Source organism: Peromyscus californicus, unplaced genomic scaffold (genome assembly GCF_007827085.1).
Source record: "Peromyscus californicus insignis strain IS unplaced genomic scaffold, ASM782708v3 Scaffold_13__1_contigs__length_99412109, whole genome shotgun sequence".
NCBI classification, from domain to species: Eukaryota; Metazoa; Chordata; class Mammalia; order Rodentia; family Cricetidae; genus Peromyscus; species Peromyscus californicus.
In genome coordinates this window covers 85,933,441-85,954,531 of record NW_026294424.1, presented here as the reverse complement: position 1 = coordinate 85,954,531, position 21,091 = coordinate 85,933,441, and the positions used below count along the sequence as shown (strand labels likewise).

The 21,091-nt window shown below is 49.0% G+C and overlaps 1 protein-coding gene across 11 annotated transcripts in view; it reads right to left on the bottom strand.

Annotated features, from left to right (window-relative positions):
- Septin11 (septin 11) overlaps window positions 1–21,091 on the bottom strand; it is an 89,243-nt gene that overhangs the window by 7,812 nt on the left and 60,340 nt on the right. For all 11 annotated transcript variants that reach the window (XR_008217541.1, XR_008217542.1, XM_052735397.1 and 8 more), the window contains exons 4-9: window positions 19,044–19,230; window positions 15,706–15,867; window positions 11,601–11,697; window positions 10,633–10,801; window positions 2,985–3,117; window positions 938–1,125 (exon numbers count right to left, since the gene is read on the bottom strand). Coding sequence is in view for 9 of the 11 variants with exons in the window: in XM_052735397.1 (XP_052591357.1) it covers window positions 938–1,125; window positions 2,985–3,117; window positions 10,633–10,801; window positions 11,601–11,697; window positions 15,706–15,867; window positions 19,044–19,230 (936 nt within the window). In the remaining 2 variants the exon portion in view is untranslated. The remainder of the gene's footprint in view (window positions 1–937; window positions 1,126–2,984; window positions 3,118–10,632; window positions 10,802–11,600; window positions 11,698–15,705; window positions 15,868–19,043; window positions 19,231–21,091) is intronic.

The following is a 21,091-nucleotide window of genomic DNA, read 5'->3' as shown; positions in this document are numbered from 1 at the left end:
TGTTGTTGTTGTTACTCGGTGCCTGCCCTTCTCCCAGCACCTTAGCATCTAAGGATGAAGAACAGGAACCCGAGAGCGGGCTCCAGGGTTCCCTGGATGGCTGCGCTAGCTCAGCAGGTTCTGGAGTGGAGCGTGGCATCCCAGGCCTCCCTAGCACCATACCTGTCAAACCCACAGCTACTGTCGCAACACTGCCCCCTCTGCTCTTGAAGGTGACTCGAGGGACAGCTTCAAATCACAGAAGTTCAAGAAGCGCCCCTCTCCGCTGGTTTCTGACGGCTGCTGGGGGTCGGGGATGGGGGTGTGGTGTGCCACCGGAAGTGACGATACAAGAGCAGCCTCGGGCCCTTTGGCACTTGAAATCAAGGCTGTGTTGAAACTGCTCTGTGTGGGGCTCAGGGGTGCCATGAGGGTTGCTGGGGCTATGCTAAACGGGTGGGCATTTTGGTTGAGTTTGCACAGTAAGATAATCGTCCAGGTTGTCGAATTTAGAAAAAAACCCGGCGCCCCCTAGCTGCACTTTGGAATAACATTCGGTAGCTGGCTCGCCATGCTAACAGGGCAGAGAACCCCCGAGAACAACTGGGATTTTAGAACGCTCTTTTACCAAGAGTCAGGAGAATGCCTCCAGAGGCACTTAGAGAAGCCCGCCCGTCTTCCCTGCGTCTCCTGGGGTGGGTACTGAAGCTGCTACACGAAGAGCCGACAGGCTACTCCAGTCCTGACTGCTTGATGGCCCCAGTGACGTCTACAAGTTAATCCCTTGTGCCCTTCAGAAATACCTTAAAAACCTCTGCCCTCTTCCCTGCACCGTCGAGAAAATACTTGCTTTTATTTCTCTGGCAACAGACCAGTCTCCAGTCTGTAAGTAGGAAAGGTGGACATGCAAGAGAAGAGAATGTTAGCGGTCCCCAGGAGGCGGGCGACACCTGCTTACTTTTTCTTATCTTTGTCCTTCTTGGTCTGCTGGGCCCCGGACTGCTGGGCCTGGGACTGCAGGAGCTGAGCCGCTGCCTTCTTCTTCTGGAAGTTGCTCACCTCCTCCTCAAGCTCCTTCTTCTTGTCTTCCACCTTTTTCTTCTCCTCTTGGTGTGTCCGCTTCAGGAGGTCGAACTTCTCGTGAAGCTGGGAGGGATAAAGGAACAAACTGGGCTCCGCGAAAGGCATAAAAGTCTGAGCGACACAGGCAGTGTGGGGTCCACAGCTGGAGGCGGGACTCTCAGCTCCTTCTCCAGCACCATGCCTGCCTGCCGCCATGCTTCGTGCCATGATGATAATGGGCTACACCCCTGAGGCTGTAAGCCGGCCCCCAGTTAAATGCTTTCTAATGTAAGAGGTGCTGGGGTCCTGGTGTCTCTTCACAGCCATACAAGAGCGACAAGACAAGCCTAAAGTATCTGGGTGGCTTTATGGAGAGGCAAGGTGAGGATGTTGAGTCCTGAGCATCTGTTACTTGAGCTCCTAGAGGCTAAACACCTCTTGGGTACTCTCTATGACAGTAAGGTACTTATTTAATGATTTATTATTATTTTTGGTATTTTGAGACAAAGTCTCTCTATGTAGCCCTGGCTATCCTGGAACTTACTATGTAGACCAGGCTGGCCTCAACTCAGAGATCTGTCTGCCTCTGCCTCCTGAGTGCTGGGACTAACAGCATACACTATTATACCCAGAAATAAGGCACAATATGTTTGAAAGCATAAAGACGGCCAGCAAGGTGGCTTACTGGGTGAAGGTGCTTGCTGCCAAGCCTGACCTGGGTTTGGTCTCTGGAACCTACATGGTAGGAGAAAATGGATTCCTTCAAGTTGTCTTCTGATCCACCCGCCTCCCACACACAATTTTAAATAATGTAATTTTTTTTTTAAAGCATGAAAAGGGTAAAGATTAACCATGAGACTAATAACAAAGTCACCCTTTTGACAAAAGTGGGTTCTTGTTTCTGGGCCTTTAGGAACACATATGAAATATTTAGAGATTACAGTGTACACACACTAACAGTCTAAATAAGAAGAATAACTTCTAACATTTGACAAAACAAAAACAAAAACAAAAACCCACTCATGGGCCGGGGCACAGCTCAGTGGTAGAAGGTCTACCATGCTGGTGTGAGGCTCTGTCTTGATCTTCAGACCCAAACAAGGAAACCAATCAGAAACAGAAACGGAAAGGGAGGAGTCCCTAAAGTCTGAATTTTAGCCCATCATCCACTGCGTTAAGGTCAGCTGATAATACTCAGTTTTCCTTTCTCTGCGGCAAACCATTTTAAGCACCAGCTACGGAAATGGCCTCCAAGCTTCAACAGCTTTGTAAAAAAGACTTATTTATTTCCACGTGTATGCGTGTTTCGCCGGCCTGTCTGTCTGCGTACCACTTGCATGCCTGGTGCCCACAGAGATGAGAAGGGGGCATCGGATCCCCTGGACCTGGAGCCACAGACAGCTGTGAGCCACCATATGGGTGCTGGGAACTGCCACCGCCCGGTCCTCAGGAGAAAGAGCGGCCACTGCTCTCAACTGCTGGCCATCTCTGCACCCCAAGTTTCACCAGTCTTTGAAAAAACAAGTCGCAAACACAGGGAAGTGTTGTAGTAAAAAGTCCTGTTAACAGTGAGGTTGGCCCGGGTGGGGACCCAGGTGGAGTCAAAGGGTGCCACAGCAGGAAATGTGCGGGACCAGGAACAGGGGGCACGAGCGTGGGGTGTGGGTAAGACCGTAAGGCAAAGCGTCTCCACTATTTAGCTCGCTTCGTTGGCTGGGCCCCAAACCTCACATCTGAAGACTTACAAACTGAGGAAACTCAGAGCTGAAGAGACCACATGATCAGGGCTTTCGCGGCCTGGCGGGGAAGCTGCTCTTGCGATAAAGGGGCAGGAGAGCGCACCTTGTACCAGCATGACATCCCATGAATTTAATTACGAAGTACTAACAAAAAGGCTGCCTCCGGTTTCGGCCTCCTGGAGGACAGACAGACAGACCGCTCACCTCTTTCTCCGCCTCTTTAAGCTCCGCCTCCTTCTCCTTCACTCTCATGACAAACATCTGCCTCATCTCCTCCTCCTTCTTCTGCAGCTCTCCCAGGAACTCGTTCCTTTTTGCTTCATACGTCTCCTGCAGGCTATAAAGACCCACAAACCAAGACGGGGCATGAGACGGCATCAGACGTTTCAGTTCATGTCACTTCTCCTCTTCTCACTCCGAAAGAGAAACACCTGCCGCTTTACCACACTAAAGCGCAAACGAAATGAGCTTTCCTCCTCCTCTACGCTGAGATTGCAGAGACCAGTATGTCCAAAAGCATAACGCAGCGCCAGAGGCCTGCAGCTAAGCAGCCAGGATTTCGGAGTTCTGCAAGATGGCGGGCCTGGTATCATAGGTGAAAAGGCAGGAGTTGGAGTCAGGCAGAGCAGCGCGGTAATTCTGGCCTCACCAACAGACTGACCTTGGTAGGCACAGCTCGCCAGTCCCCCGCACGGGGGTTTCAGACACAGTAGCACGTACCTCCCTGAGACGAGACTGTGCGAATGAGTTATAAGGAAGTTGAGAAAAGCATCTGACATACAAGCAGTGCTTACTAAGGACTTTCCTCCTCCGCGCATCTCCCTCTAACCCACGACGAGAAACGTCCTGACTCCACTGTATCTCCATCAGAACAAAGACACTGAGAAGAAAATGCTTTCGGTAACACGAAGGACCCCCCCCCCCCCGCCCCCCATGCATGTGCCGCAAAGAAACAGTAGCTGGTGTTTCTGTGGCACTGCTTTCTCTCTTCTGTAGTTTATCTAGGACAGCTGAGTGGCAACAGAGCCTGCAGGTAGAGTCTACCTTTGTCACAGACCAAACTTCCCCGAGGGCATACTATACTACAGACCAGACAGTGACTATGGACACCTCCAGGCGCCCTGTAGGGCGGCTCACAGAAACCACACCTGTCCACTGAGGCGGTTTATAAAGCAGGAAGGCCAACGGGGAAGCACTCTGCTGGGGGAACAGCAACAAGTAGACAGCTATAGTCACAAGGAACAGTACAACTAGGGCAGGAATTTCACACTCCCATCACTTGATAGCCTCATAGTTCATGAAAGGTAAGTTCTCTACCCTGGAACTACTGCCAACCCTCTGCTGATAAGCAGACACGAGTTCTGAGTTTCACACGTTTTTATTTTATGAGACAAAAGCAAGTTGGACATATTAGTATTGACTACTTTTTGTTTGTTTGTTTTTGTTTTTGTTTTTTTTTTCCGACAGGGTTTGTCTGTGCAGTTTTGGTGCCTGTCCTGGAGCTCGCTCTGTAGACCAGGCTGGCCTCGAACTCACAGAGATCCGCCTGGCTCTGCCTCCCGAGTGCTGGGATTAAAGGTGTGTGCCACCACTGCCCGGCAAGTATTGACTAATATTAATAGCAATGTTTAGGTTTCAATATAAGAGACCTAGAATTATATCAAGAGCAGACCTTTAAAATAACTCACGAACGACTGTCTTCATCAGCTCATGATAAACTTTCGGTCACCTTTGTCTGTGTATCAGACTTGCACAGGCAGAGGATAACCTGGTCCTGGTACAAACTCTTATAGAAAACTAGTTTCTTCTTAGTATAATGGATGAATGGACCCCTCTCTTCAAGCAAGGCAGCCTTATACAGAAACAACACCTAACCTGTGCTCTGAGATCATGACCTAGTTTCATCTTCAAAGGAGCAGGTTCTGGGGTCAAAACAGTAAGCATGCTCCTCTGTCTGGGGATTCGTCGTGCACAGTGGACCCCACCCTGGCAGCACACCACCACATGAGCACATCTCAGTGTACTTTTCTAAAACCAGATGGCCAACTAGCTCCACTCCTGGGGACACTGATCCTGAACAGCTGGCTATGGTCAGTCTGCTTTGGAACGTCTTCCAGGTGACAATGGCCACTGCTTGTCTTAAATGATCTGAGAAGCCCTTCAGTAAAAACAACTATCTACCTTGGTTACCTTGGAGCTCCTCAGATCTGGTTGGGCGTGGACTTTGAGCAGTAACTCAGACAGAACATGTTTCAGGTGACGATTGAGGTGACGAGGACTCTCCGAATGTCTCTGTCACATCCAGTCCCATCACAGCCCTACACGTGTATTAGTTTCTGAACCTGTTTTCAAACTATGGATCATGACCCAATCATGGGTTCTTGGTTTGTTTGTTGGCTGGTTGGTTGGATTTTCAAGACGGGGTTTCTCTGTGAAGCAGTCCTGGCTGTCCTAGAACTCACTTTGTAGACCAGGCTGGTCTCAGAGATTCACTCACCTCTGCCTCCTGAGTGCTGGGATTAAAGGCATGCACCACCATGCCCAGACCATCATGGTAGTTTTAACCAGTGTTAAAAGACAAGGTTTCAGAGGCCTGGGTAAGAAAACACCTGAGTATAATGCAGACAAGAGGAGTCTGCACTTTGCCTGAGCTGTGGACACTGGGTCACACTGCAAAGTGGTTTTTTGTTTTTTTTTTTTTTTTTTTTTTTGGTTTTTTGAAACAGGATTTCTCTGTGTAGCTTTGTTCCTTTCCTGGAACTCACTCTGTAGCTCAGGCTGGTCTCGAACTCACAGAGGTCCACCTGCCTCTGCCTCCCGAGTGCTGGGATTAAAGGCACGCACCACCACTGCCCAGCCCAAAGTGTTTTGTATGTGGAAAGTTCAGTCCAAACTTGGAATGCCTCTGTCCCAAGCAAAGCCATACTGAGGGTCAGATCGGCCTTAGGCAAGCCTTGAGTCTGGTAAATGTTGACGTCCAGGAGCAGAGGATGAAAAGGGGTTCCACAAATGCCGCTCAGTTGTTCTGCTGTATCCTAGGATGTGAACTAGCTTTTGAACTCTAACACAGGAGCAATGATCATAGCGATGGATGAGACCAACGTCCAAAGCCTTTGGTTACAAAGGACTCAAAATGACTACTGTCTCCAGGCATGGGACCCTACCCAGCTCAGAAGAGTCACTACATGCACAGCATGCTGAGGGTCACCACGGCAATGGCACCATTGGCAATCCCCAGCTTCAAACTGGAGCCATTTTGCTACGTGAGACATTGTGGTCATCACACAAGGTTTTCAGCTGGTCCAAGTGACCTGATCTTCTCTTTGGAAGCCCAGAGGGAGGTTTTCTTTGCTGGCATCAAGGAATGGGATAGCAACATAGACACCCCATCCCGAATCTCAGTGGTTCACAGAGTGGCTTCTTCCTTGTCTGACTCTCCTGGAACCATCTGAGAGAAGGCATGCCAGAGTCTGGTCATTGTCACCAGGACTTATGAAGAACTTTATACACATGAATGCATTCATCCTCGTAATAAGGCAATAGTAGACATCTCCCATCCCCCATCCCACAGATGGAGGAATGTGGACACAGGGTAGTCACTTGCCTTGATTGTATCATGAAGATATGAAGGCACCAGGATCGAACCTGCTGAGATGGGAGCCCTACCCACTTTCCACTTGGCTGGTGAACCAGGGCCTGTATACTCCTAAAACAGGCCTGAGGACTCTGAAAAGAGGGTGGTCCCCAAGCATTTTCTTGGGAATGTCATAAAGGGCAATGGCATCTCAGGAGAAAAGCCCAGGAACACATGACTAGTCCCCATGGTGACCTTGGCCCCTCCTAACATCCTAAAATGCCAGCTGGAAAAGAGTTGGGGGAGGGAGAGACCTTGGCCCAGGAAGGTCTTGGGTGCTCTGGCTGGCAGAACAGAGTTCCAAGGGCACAGAGCCACATGCATAGAGGCAAATGGGAAAGGTGGGCAGAGGAAAGAGCAGCTGGTACCCAGGTATCCAGGTAATCTTTTGGAGGACGAGACAGGCACATGTCTAAATCTAGCTGGACTCGAGGACAATACCAGGACCACAGGCGAGCTCTGGTACTCTCACTGGTACTGCGCAGCTCTACTCTATGTGGCCTCACACTGGCTTCCACTACTAGAATTGGCGACCCAATACACAGGCATTGGAAGGTCACGGCATGCCCAAAAGGAAGGACTAACTTTATTGGGCAGCCTCACAGGAAACCTCTGCGTGAAGAATTTGGAAAACTTTCTGTCTTTCACTTCTCCGAGTCACCCTGAATTCACCTGGGGAGGGGAGCTCCCAAGCACATCCAGGAGTATTTTCATCTTGAGGGATCTGAGCTAAATATAAAGGTGAGTAGGAAGTTATGGTTAAGGTTTTAACATCAATGAAACTATTATTGGCCGTGAAAGAAACAACACTGAATTACTAAATGAAGGCTGCCATAGCTGACTCTACTGTAGCTCTTTTTCTGGTGGCACAAACCTTTAATCCCAGCCCTAAGAAGGCAGAGGAAGGTGGAGCTCTGTGAGTTCAAGCCCAGCCTGGTCTATATGGCAAGTTACAGGCCAGTAAAGATTGCACAGTGAGACCCTGTTTACAGAAAAGAGCCCGAGAAGACACTGGTGTGGTGTGAAAGGTTCAGACCCTGAGGTCCGTCAGCTACTGGGTACTTTTTCTGCTCACTTTGTCCGAGGTAGACTTGAGTGCAATGAGAACATTAAATGTTAGCATCTGAAGAAGGGAAAACATCCGGGAATGGTGCTGTCAACGGTCAACTGTGGTTTCCGCCTGTCTTTAGTTCGGGTACCCCTGTGACCCCGTTCCCCAGCTCCTCCGTCCCAAGGGCTTAGGAACTGCTGCAGGCCCGGGAGTCCCCAAGGGCGGGGCTGAGCTCCCAAAGCAGTGCTTTCAAGAGAGGATGGCACACTCACTTCACACTGGACCAGTCAGGTCCCTGTAGTGAGCTTTCCCACAGCAAGAGGGACAGCTGCGGGGTGATTGTACAAGGAGGAGCCACCTCCATTCTAAATGGAAAACCCTGCCCTAGTTACTGAGGTAAAGGAACGAAGTTATTTTTAAAAGCTCGACTTCTACCTTTGCTTTCTTAAACATGGGCCTTGGTCATAATGTATGTATGGGCCTTGGTTATAATGTATATGGCCTTAGGTAATAATGTATATGGGCCTTGGTCATAATGTATATGGGCCTTGGTAATAACGTATAGGTATAAACATTTCCCCATTTCAACATCAAAAAGGAAACTTAGGGCCTGCAGAAATGGGACCAAATGGGGAGGGAGGTGGGACCCTCACTTCAGTCTCCTGCTATTTGAGGCTGGGAAGATGGCGTAGCCTGAGTAGTAGGCTACCCAAATCCCGCTGGACCTACCCTGTTAAACCTTCTCTAGGCAGGCCTTTACCTTGGGCTTGTAGGAGTTGCCTCAATAAAAATGCCAGCAACAGAGTCAGCGGGGGTGGCGGGGTCGGGGTGATGACCAGACGGACGGACGGACGGACTCCTTGCCTGCACAGGCAGGAAGGCAGCCCTGGCCATCTTTTTGATGAAAGGCAGACAGACCACCTGGCTCTTTCTGATGTTAGCAGGTACAGGTAGCATCCCAGACCCTCAAATCTCTCAAATTCCAGAAGTTAAAAGAACACAGGTGTGCAGAATGGTTTTTCACACCATGAGAGGCAAATCACCTCTAACGACCTAACCCCGCGAGGAGTCCAGGCTGTGACCTAGTCCAGGTGTTGGTAGACTGCAGAAACAGATTCGGCCCTCCCCTTCCTGTTATCGCTAGTAAGGTTTTACTGGCTGGAAGGCAGACATGCCCATCCATTTTTATTACAGTCTAAGGTGTTTTCCAACGAGACAAGCAGAACTGAATGGCCATGATGAGACTTTATGGTCTGTAGAACTGAATCAGTAAAGAGAGTGCTCTTACTAAGTCCAGTTGCTTCCCTAATCGGGCCCAGATGGTTCAGAACATGAGTAGTAGCAAAGCCAAGACTTGAACTCAGGCTCGACACACAGTGTTCCTCCACACTGTCTGGCGCTGGCCGCTGCATTCGACTTTACAGAAGTTGCTTTGTTCCACTTTCATGCACTGAAACAAATACTCTATACAAAACCCATTTTTCATTGGACTTAATAACCCCTGAATGGGCTTGATTTTATGGGGTTGTTTTCTGGTAAAGACATTGCAAGCACAGAAGACTGGCTACCCCTGCCTTCACAGAGCTATATCCTATCCGGCTGAAGGTAGTCCTCAAGCCTGTGGGACTGAATTACATGCTGAATGGGTAGAAGTTAGTCCTCTGTGTGGATCTGCATTTGTTCTCACCAGACACAGGCATGCTTACGGGAGTGCAGTTGCACTGTGGGGGGACTAGCCCAGAAACTTTCTCTAAGGTGGTTCCAAGAGAGAACGCCTCCCACCAAAGGGGCCGGCCGTTCAGAGGACTGGAGACTGCTTCACTGAGCACTGGGGGCCTCAGGTTCTTTGGCTGGCCATCAGATCTATGGCTTGTAGATTTCATAGAGTGTCCTGGCAGCGGCCATCAAGGGTGGAAAACAGGTTGTTCAAAGGTACTGTGGCTTTAACCAGGAGAGGCGCAGAGTCCAGACAGAGCTCACGCTGGCTCAACTGAGATCAAGCGAAGTGCTCAGGCTCAGACGGGACAATCCCTGCCTCTACCAGGAGGTGGCGGCCTGGCCTTGAGCCCCACCACAGTGACTGAGTCTCCAATCAACCCAATGCTGAGTGAGGCTATCCTTTCTCCACCACGGGGAGGGAGCTCTGGTGGAAGGTAGCCAGTTGCTGGAGTTCTGACCCTTCTGTCCTTTAACATTTTAAATGGATTTTTATGTGTAGGGGTGTCTTGCCTGAATGTACATGTGCACTCATGTGTGCCTGGTGCCCAAAGAAGCCAGAACAGAGTATCAGATCCCTTAGAACTGAAGCTACAGATGGCCATGAGCCTCGATGTGGGTGCTGGGAATCAAACCCTGGTCCTCTGCAAGAGCAGCCAGTGCTCTTAGCCGCTGAGCCGTCTCTCCAGCTCCAGTCACCTTTTCTTCCTTTCACAAACTGCAAGTTTAACCATCAGTGGCGTGGGAAATACATACGTTTTCTAAGCGTTTTCCTTCCCTACCCTCTGTCAGAACTGCATACCACCGTGAAAGAAGCGAGTTTGAGGGCTGGAGAGATGGCTCAGTGGTTAAGCCACTGGCTGCCCTTCCAGAAAACCTGAGTTTGGTTCCCAGCACCCACATCAAGTGGTTCACCTGCAATTCCAGCACCAGGGGATCTGACACCCTCTTCTGGCCTCTGTGCGCACACACATACGCATACACACACACATTTTTTTTTGAAAGAGGAATTGAAAGTTAAGAGCCTTAGGAGGTTGAATCTGTCCCACACGAATGTGGCAAACGTTAGCCAGCAGCTGCACCCCGTGAGGGTGTGGGTCAGGCACTGCACCCCACAAGCATAATTAAGAGCTTGGGCTCAGGAGCCGAGGATTCAGAACAACCCCCTTTCCCTAACTGCTAGGACTTTAGGCAGGTTGTATCCATCCTGGGTGCTTTGGACGTTAGCACTTGTAAACGCGGGCAGCAATAACAACGCCCACATCACTCAGCGGAGATAATAAAAGTGGGTATCACAGCACCCGATGACTTGCCCCATTAATCCCTCCCCACCAAGCCGCTGCAGTACCAGAGCCTCAGTTCCCACAATCCTTTCTGCGGTGCACACCCACACGCCGCCCAGCCACCGTCTGAGACGCCTGTCCGCGGGCGGCTGTGTGAGCGGCTCATACCTGAAGGGCTTGCTGTCGGGGTCCGTGTCCTTGAAGCCCATCTCCTCCAGCTTACAGCGCCGGTACAACTCATAGTGGCGCGTGTGCGTCTGCTCCCGCAGGTCCTCCATGTTGACCCGGATCAGCATCTCCCGCAGCTTCACAAAATCACAGTGGTTTTCATTCTCAACTACAAGAAAGCAGCAACGGGAGCGAGGCCATCGGCGGTGAGGTCACTGACAACCAGAGACACTCCGGAGGGGCTGCCACTGTCCCGCTGAGGATGCCCTGGCGGCTCCTCCCTCTGTTCCTAAGGGAGCGCTAACCGCGATGGTGGGAGGAGGGTGCTGAGGGAGGGAGGGCCTTCACAAAGCTGTCCTCCACCTTCCCGGCCATTCTGCCATGCAGACTGTGACTCACTTTGCAGATGTAGGGGTCTAGGTTTGGGGTGCCAGCTGAGGGCCCAACAGGGGTAACATCTGGCTCCAAAGTCAGATCCGTAACTACCACTCTGCGCTGTCCAGACCCAGCAGGGCGGTGTTTAAATACCACTATTCCCGATCACCCGATATTTGCTGAAATAACATTTCTTTGGAAAACAACTTTCCCCGGCGACGAGGAAGAGACAAGAGGTCTCTTGTTTGAAGACTTTCCCTCTCCCAGCTTTCTGACGCTTTGCTGGTGTAAGTGGCTCAAACTCCCCAAGAAGACCTTTTTCCTCTTTGGGGGGTCTTTACTAATTTCCCACACAGCCCGACATCTTGAGGGGCTGCCCCAGGCTCAGGGCTTGCAGCTGCTTCTCAGCCTGTCTGGCCTGCCTGACGACGACCATTTCCTTCTTCCTCATACCCACGGTGGCTAAAGAGCCCACTCATTCCCACCTGCACCATGTGGACACCTCCCCACACAACACGGGGAGGGAAGGAATGCGGCCATCATTGCTTCATCACGGGCACTAACATGAGGGTCCCTAACGTGACAAGACATACCCTGCACCACACCCCAGGGGTACTGCCTGGCCTTGGCCATCTTGTTGCCAATCTTCACTTCTTCCGTGCTGCCAACCACCGCAAAGGGGAGATGGACCTGTCAGGCAACAGAAGAGGCAAGCGGTTACCTCGGCTGCTCCAATCACAGCCTCCCCTGACCCCATCACTCCCCCTGCTAGAGAGGAACGTCTTTCCCTAGAGAAAAGGTGGTCACAGGAAGAAGGATGGGGGGTCCCTGTGGTTGGGCGGATGCCCTTCATGAAGTATGCTCCGCAATCAAATACAAACTAGATTTAAGGACCAACCTGAGCTGCGTGCCATCTCTCACAGCTGCCACCCATTCCCTGTGTCCATAGGGTACTTCAAACACGGCTTGTGGAGGACTGGAGAGATGGCTTAGTGGTTAAGAGCACTGGCTGCTCTTCCAGGGAACCTAGGTTCAGTTCCCAGCACCCACATGGTGGTGGCTAACAACCATCTGTAATTCCAGTTCCCAAAGATCTGATGCCCTCTTCTGGTGTCCATGGGCACTGCATGCACATGGTACATATACAAAACACCCATACACACAAAATAAAAATAAGTCAATCTTTTGAAATATATATGGCTTGTGGGATCAAGATGATCACTTTTAAATTTTATTTACTTTTTAATTGATTCACGTTTAAATTAAAAAAATGAAAGCAATGCAAATTATCTTCCCATTAAATATTAGATTTACTGATTGGTAGGAGTTTGCATTTCATTTAGCTTTGAGCTCAAATCAAATCTTTAAAAAGAAAAGAGAACAGTTTTATGAAGGCAATGCAAATTTTAAGAAAAACTATCTTGGGCAAGCAGGTTAGGAATAATGAATATATGGTCTGCCTTTTGACTGTAATTTCATGACATGTAATTATGGTTTTATGGTTCCCTGTCCACTGTTGAAAGGGATAGAAGGTTTGCATGACGAATCTTCTCCCACACAGAATTTGGCAGCATCCACACTCAGGATGCACACATGGCATTTTGTGTGATGCACGAGATATCTGAATTTCCTAGTCCAGGGTATATCAAGACAGCTCAGCAGTTACAAATCAGTTGTTTCTGATGAAGGTGAACTCTGACTTGAGGTTTCGGGTTGTCAGAAGTATACACTGGAAGTGGAAGTGTTACACTGGTGAGGTCTAAATGGACTGCACCTGGCTTACATTGTACTTCCATTGAACATGGCCATTCTACTTCCTGGCTTTTCACAACTGGGGTAGGACCCAAGGCCCTGCATGTGCTAGGTGTGAGCCGACCACTGAGCTGAGCCTCCAGCTCCACGACTAGTTCAGATGGCTCATCAATACACAAATTTCAAGTCAGAAAAACACTTTAGCCCAAAATACTGGCTCCAGCTTTGCACCCAAGCTTAGCTCAAGCAGAGATGGCATGGTGTCCAAGACAACGGACTCTTCCACACTGGGTTATCTGGTAGTTATGGCTACATCCTGGCTGTGGGGGAGAAAACTGCTTTCCACTAGCACACAGGCGCAAGGAGATCTGAAGTGGCTACTTTGAGAATTACGGTTTATGGTTCCCTGTCCACTGTTGAAAGGGATAGAAGGTTTGCATGACGAATCTTCTCCCACACAGAATTTGGCAGCATCCACACTCAGGATGCACACATGGCATTTTGTGTGATGCACGAGATATCTGAATTTCCTAGTCCAGGGTATATCAAGACAGCTCAGCAGTTACAAATCAGTGCAGTGCTCTTACTGAGGACCAGAGTTCTGTTCCCAGAACCCATTTTCTTTTTTTTTTGGGGGGGGGGGGAGGGTGAGGGGCAACTCACAACCACTCCAGATCTAAAGCCTCTGCTCTCAAATGCACATACTCACATACAGACACACATCCATACACATAATTAAAAATAATTCTGTTTTGTTTTGTTTTGAGACGAGGTCTGATTATGTAGCCTTGGCTGGCCGGAAACTTGCTATGCAGACTGGCCTCAAAATCACAGAGATATGCCTACCTCTGTCTCCCCAAGTGCTGGGATTAAAGGCATGTGCCAACCAGCTTCAGCTAAAAATAAAATAAATATTTAATTTTTTTCCTAATCAATCTCTCACAGTATAGGAAGGAGAACACATTCTTTTCTCAAATCCCAAATCTGAAACGCTGTAGGCAAGGAGAAAGGGATCTATCCACACAACATTCTGACATATGAATCCACGAAATAGTCCCCATTCAATGTGACAGGAACAACTTCCAGGTCTAGATTTAATAATGAATACACAGAGCTGGGTGGTGGTGGTGGTGGCGGCGGCGGCGGCGGCGGCGGCGGTGGCGGCGGCGCACGCCTTTAATCCCAGCATTGGGGAGGGAGAGGCAGACAGATCTCTGTGAGTTCGAGGCCAGCCTGGTCTGCAGAGTGAGTTCCAGGAAAGGTGCAAAGCTACACAGAGAGCCCTGTCTTGAAAACAAAACAAAACAAAACAAACAAAAAACAAAACAAAACAAAAAAAAGAATGCACAGATGTGACAGGAAAATGGTGAGGGGCCTGTAAACTGAGGAGAAATAGGCTGAAAGGGAGAGGAGTGTGTAGTAAGATAGGGGAGGAAGTAACAAAGTAGCTCATGTTTCCTCTTGTATGAGACCCTAGATACAAAAGTGTGTGTGTGTGTGTGTGCGTGTGTGTGTGTGTATGTGTGTGCGCGTGTGTGTGTGTGTGTGAGATATGGAAGCAGAGGAGACTTTGAGGGAAGAAAGAAAACTGCTAAGTTGGAATGGTGTTCAACATGGCTTGGCATCTTGTCCTAACTGGAGCAACGAAAGAATTGAGAAAGGACAGACACACAGAAAAGCTGGGTCAGGTAGGCCGTGCACGCTGACAGAGCCACACCCACACCTACTGCTATGCTCTGGGGAACCTCATCCAGCTGACTGTGTACAGTACAGGGGAGGGGGGGTGGGGTCTCAGCAGGAGGTCCCTGTGGTGAGCAGTAAGCCTCAGAAGAAGTGGCAGTTGCTAGTTTTTGCACACACTAGTCAATTGTTAGTTACACCTGTACTTGTACACACTGTCACCATTCACACTCAGACTAGAGAAAGGCTTTGCCATCCCTCTGAGTTCATGGCTCAGGCAGGGGAGGGGGGAGGGGGGTAGATGGTAGAGGGTAGGTGTGTGGGGGGTGGCAACAGCATTGCCATTCTTATGGAACTGAGGCATAGGTCTTCGATATTGTCACCCCCATGCCAACAATACACATCCCCTCAAGGCTTCAATAGCTCCTTGCACACTCACTCTGGGCTTCCTCAGCTCTCCACAAGTAGGGGTTAACATGAGCAAAGTATGACATAGACTTTTGAAACCCATTATTTTTGTACACTAAAAATTAATCTAAAAAGAAAAGTACTTATAACTCCCCAAAATAGGTAAATAAATTATGGTTGGGGGAAAAAAAAACCCTCAACTGATCCAGTCATGCTGATTTATGCCAATAACCCTAGCTAGTACTCAAGAGGCTGAGGCAGGAGGATCAAGAGTTTGAAGGTAGCCTTGGCTATACTTTGAGTTTGAGGCCAGTTTGGGCTAGAAGAGACCTGGTCCTGAAATCAACGAAGGGCCTGAGACAGCTCATTGATCTCCTGATAGCTACGCTCTGCCGTGGACAGCATCCCTCACCTTCCCGTTTACCTACAGATTCAGGAAAGCACAGGGAAACAGCACAGAGGAGAAGCCAGCACTGAGGCAAAGGGAGGGAGGCAGGCAGCCAGATTCCCACCAACGGGACAGAGTGAGGGCTCCTTCCCTTGAACTGCTTTGTATGAAGTCCTGGACCCATGTCACACTCCTAGATGACTCCCCATAGAAATCACAGAGGAGAGAAAGCTGAAATAATCCTGCCTATCCTTCCCACTTGACAGCTGAGGAAACTGAGGCAGCGGCTAGTTAAATGACTGGCGGCCACAGCAGAGCTGGAGTCCCACTGAAGACCTCAGTGCAGGCTTTTCCAGCCCCGCTGCCACGCTGCCACTACACCAGCTTTCCGGAAGGCCTGCCACGCTGCCACTACACCAGCTTTCCGGAAGGAAGGCCTCCCTCCGGTCCACAGCTGACCGACGACTTACACTCATCGTTGCGTTGATCTCGGCCACCGTCTCCTCGTCTGTGGGGAACTGATAGATCTGGACTCCGTTGCTGACCAGTTCACTCATGATCTTACTCTTGAATTTGTGCAACTCGTTCTTGGCAATGGTGTCAGCTTTTGCAATGATTGGAATGATGTTCACCTGCAAAGCAAGCAGGTCCATGTTCACACAATCCCGCTGCAGGAAAGACAACTAGACGGTAAAAAACATGGCCACGACACCAAAGCCGCAGGGCACCACTGCAAGAGGAATGAATGCAGGCTACGCTGACAATCAGGCTGCCTAAGACGCGAGATTCAGCCGCAGCATCGTCTCCGCTCACCCTCTGAACGCTGACTTCCTCCTTGCATCCCACACTGACACTGGTAATTTCCTCTCCTGCACCGCCTCCCACTTTACAGAGTAAAAGGAAGTGTTTGCACTCCGTGACAAACAGTGGCAGCAAGGAAGTCAGGCCACTCTTGGACTAGACAGCCGCTCCTTTCAGGGGCTTGATGTTTGCATGCCCACAAAGCACTGTGAAAGCAGAGCATCATCGTGCCATGCAGGACCCCCTTTCCTTTCTTCTGATGACCCAAAAGTTTCTGGGGGATTCAAGTATTAAACCAAAGTAAAAAAATGATAAATAAAATACAATATTTTTTAATTACCTATGTTGTAAATTTCCAAACTGAGAGTTAATTCTTTCAATTCTTTTGAAAACCATTTTCAATCAAACGACCTTTTCAGTCTCAAACTCAAGACTCAGTTGAGCATGGTGGCACACATACAATCCCAGCACTAAGGAGGCAGGGTCAGGAGGTGAAGCATCCCAGGCCAACCTCAGCTACATGCTAAGTCTGACACTGGCATGGGCTACAAGAGACCCTGGCTCAAAAACAGCAAGGCTCACTTCCTGAGTCCCAGCTGCACAACGTCGGGAGCATTCGGAGTTTGACATTAAGGGCAGACAGCCCAGGGTAAGAGTCCAGGACACCTGGGAAGGCAGGCGCAAAGCCCCAAGGCAAGGTAGGACGCTGTTTCCAACTCCCCAACCTTGTCCAAAGGACTCAGTTTACTTGTCTTTTCGAGAGAGGGTCTCATGTAGCCGGCCGCAAACCCACTCTGTGCTCAGGCTGGTTGGGACTCCTGATTCTCCTGTGTCCACCTCCTGAGTGCTGGGTTGACAGAAATGACCTATTTTTTTTTAGTTCCTGATTTCAGATGAACATTCTCTCTCGTCCTCGTAGGGGTTCACGGGGGTTTTAGTGAATGGTACTGACATCTGTATCTAGACCAGACTCTCCGTCCCAGCTCAGGAACTCACTGTCTTTCAGTCACATTTGAATTTTTTGCTGTTCTCCTCCAAGGGCCAAATCAGAAACTCCTGATAAACCAGAGCGAGAGACGTGCTGACAACGTCTTTGTCTTCACTCCCTCTCCTCCCAAACAACCCCCATGGGCTTGGGCTTCCTCCAGGTAAAGGGAACATCCCTGACAGCAGAGGAAGCGCCTGGTCAGACCCCGAGGGACAAAGCCCTCCCTCCAATGTGCTTGCCGACTACTACCTTGGCACACGCTCCAGACGGAGATGATATCAACACGGAGAAAACAACATCCAGCCATGGATTCTCGGCCAAACCGACCAGGGTAGACAGACACCCAACCTTCACATGGACAGAGGCACTTACACTCTTCCAGGATGATCATAACTGCCTAACCCCTCCCTTTCTTTGTAAGGGAAACTGAGCTAACAGCACGGAAAGATGCCACCTGGCTCTCCAACAGCATCATGACCGAGTTGTCTGAAGGCTTACTCTGCTTTGCGGTTGGACTCTTTGGTTTGTTTGTGGTGTCTCTGTTTGTTCGGCCTCTAGTTTTTCCTTTTCAACTCTCAGATAGAAAGGCACACCCCTCTCCTTTCTTCAGAATGTCTCTAACAAAGGGATGCTTGGAGGGCGGAAGGGCCTGCCTGTTTCCGAGGGGAGCAGCCCTCCCCACATGGGATCTGCCACCACCAGAGCAGCGGCAAGGCAAAACTCTCAGGAACTGTTCAGAGAATTGAACAGGGTGAGAAAGAATGTCTTTTATCCTTGCAGAGTCCTCTGGTGGTGGAGGTGGAGGTGGTGGTGGTTGGTGGTGGGTGGTGGGTGGTGGTGGTGGTGGTGGTGGTGGAGGTGGTGGAAGTGGTGGTTGGTGGTGGTGGTTGGTGGTGGTGGAGGTGGTGGCGGCGGCAGTAGTAGTAGTAGTAATAATAATAATATAGTAATAATTATAATAATAATGTTTTAAGACCAGTAGAGTGTCTTTCTGTAAAGCACCATGCCCTTGGGTGCTGGAAGCCCAAGGAACCTGGCTGGTCCAGAAAGGAGCCTGGGGACAGGTTGATTGCTGAACATTCTCTCTATGCTTTAGTTCTCGGCAGAGAAAGAATCTTTTAAACAGTTTATTTGGGGGGGGGTAGGGGTACACCCAATATACATCCTAAGGCTTTTTTTTTTAAGATTCATTTATTTATTATGTATACAGTGTTCTGCCTGCATGTGTCCCTGCACACCAGAAGAGGGCACCAGATCTCATTACAGATGGTTGTGAGCCACCATGTGGTTGATGGGCATTGAACTCAGGACCTCTGGAAGAGCAGTTAGTGCTCTTAACCGCTGAGCCATCTCTCCAGCCCCATCCTAAGGCTTTTATCATCCAGTAAGACTCTCCACGAGTGCAAGAGGGAATTAGAGTCTAGGAGAAGGTATCACGGGGTAGTTTGTGGTTGTTCGTGACGCCCTTTGTATTATCTCATTCAGAACATACTGCTTTCTGTTTACTTCAAAACAGAAAACTGAATTAATTACAAAATTGGACATCAGATTTTTATCACACCAAAGAGCCCTTCCTTCAAGAGCTGTATGTAAAAACAGAGGCTACAAACACGGCAGGCCCAGGGCCAAAAATGAAACATGGACTTTATTTTCTGTTGAGGCGAGTATAGTTTTAAAATCTGAAAGGCTGAGTGTCCTCAAGCAGGCAAAACATTAAAATCTGATACCGCTCTAAATTCAAATTAAAGCTAGCGCTTTATAGAGCTCCAGGAGGGCAAATAAATGTCATGCTTGTATTCCGGTCCCCATTTAAGAACTAAGTGTAGTTTCGTGGGCTAGTTTTATCTTCTCCTGACTAACACTCAGAAGAGGATTTTCGGCACTTATCTTATTTGGCCAAACTCGATCTCTGTAATCTAGGAAAAAAGAAAGCGCTAACAAAAGCCAGCTACACGAATTCCATAAATAACCTGGGGCCTCAGAGAAACCGTGACAGAGGGATGGAACCACATCCAGTACCTTGCTGTCTAGCTTCTTCATGGTGACCAGGTCCAGGGACTTCAGTGAATGTCCCGTGGGGGCGATGAAGTAAAGGCAAGCGTGAATCCTTGTATCATGGTAGTTGAAGAGAGAACGTTTAATTTTCAATTCCTCTTGCAAGTAGGCCTCAAACTGGGCATCAATGTATTCCACTATAGGTTTATAGCTAGAATGCAGAAGAACATTTTTTTAAAACACATTTTCAATATCATGTTTTAGTCTCAAAGCTCCTGCAAGTTGGTGCAAGCAGTCTTTCAGTAAACGCGATGGGTGATTCACTCTGCCCTAAGAGACAGGACCCAAGTTCTCGACCTTCCGGCCTCAGCTCCCTTTCTCTGTCCCAGCTGCACACAGCCACTTGTACTGGCCCCTAGGCATCAGCCCTCACACACCTCTGCTCACAATGTCCTTTAGCTAGAACCTCTAAGACAACCCATCTCAGGAAAGTGATTCTGACAGCTTTAATGCCTGGTTGGCATTGGTGCAGGGCATGAAACCAGCTTGTGATTTCAGAATGGGGCATCGCTGACCCCAGCTTTTCTCTGGTCCTCTGAACGTCCCCCCAGAGGCATGCAGGCTGAGCGCTCTGCATTTCCATAAGTTCATCAAGAAAGACACTGAAGAGCCTGGGCAACTGTGATTCAAGATTCTTCCCAGTGTAAGAACGTCTGTCCTCTAACCATACACTTAGTGCTCCGCTCTTCCACACCAAGCCACAGTTAACTCTGTTTTGGAAAACTGTGTATGATTCTATTAACTGGCCATGAAAATTATCAACAGCGTATCAGGAACATATTCTTCAGCAAGTAAGCAATATGTTGATTATTGTGGGGAAACACATTAATAACCCCTTCAGTCTCCAAGGGAACCAATCAGAGGGACTTTGCTTTAGCAGCAGAGAAACAGGAATGCAAAACTCCCTTTCAGTTTTAAGTTTGTGAGAACAATTCAGTTGTAAGAAAATAAAAAGTCTTTCAACAGCCAGATCCCAGACCCATAAATTAAACTGAAAGTGTTGTCCCCAACAGAGCACTACAAAATGTCACAACGGGGTGACAACAGACATCCTACATCCTACCTACGGAGAGTAACAGAGAACAGACTCATGACCAAGACTGAGAAGAATCAGCAAACAGCTTTTGTTTTATTTGGGGGGGGGGGGGGAGCGCGAGCGTGCGTGTGCGCAGAGGCTACAGTTCAACTTCAGACATTGCTCCTCCACAGCCATTCACTTTCTGTCTTTTGTTTGTTTGTTTTGGTTTTTCGAGACAGGGTTTCTCTGTGTAGCTTTGTGCCTTTCCTGGATCTCACTCTGTAGACCAGGTTGGCCTCGAACTCACAGAGATCCGCCTGGATTAAAGGCGTGCGCCACCACCGCTGGGCCCATTCACTTTCTTTTTTAAGACAGGGTCTCTTACTGGTTGGGGACTTGCCCAGTTGGCTGAGTCAGCTGGCCACTGAGGACAGGGAGGCTTCGGTCTCTCCTCCCCGAACTAGAATTCCAAGCTGTAGCACCACACTTGGCTTGTGGATATGTCTTTTAGGGAGTGAACTCAGGTCCTCATGCCTGCACAGAAAACACTTTACGGAATGAGTGAGCGCTCTCCACATCCCCTTGCTCAGGTGTTTTGAGGTAGAGTCTTGATATGTATGTGGCTGGCCTTGAACTTGTTGTGTTACCTCTGCTCAAACTCATGGTATTTCTGCCTCAGTTTCCCAAGTGCTGGGACCACATGCACATATGTATTCCTACTCCCAGCTACTAAACAACTTTCTGCTTTCCTTCTTTGATTTGATCATAATCCACAGACAGAATGTAAACAGTCTCTACGGGTTAAAATAAAAGGTAGATTATGTCTCAGCAATTAGAATTAGAATTGCAAAACTCTAATGTAAAGGATAGTGACTGATAAGATTCTCTTTTGCTTCTCAATTTTGAAATATAGGCACAGATTACCTAACAATACTCAGGTTTGTTATTTCCAGATAGTTGTGTAAGAGAATTATGGATTCAGGCCAAAGTGCCT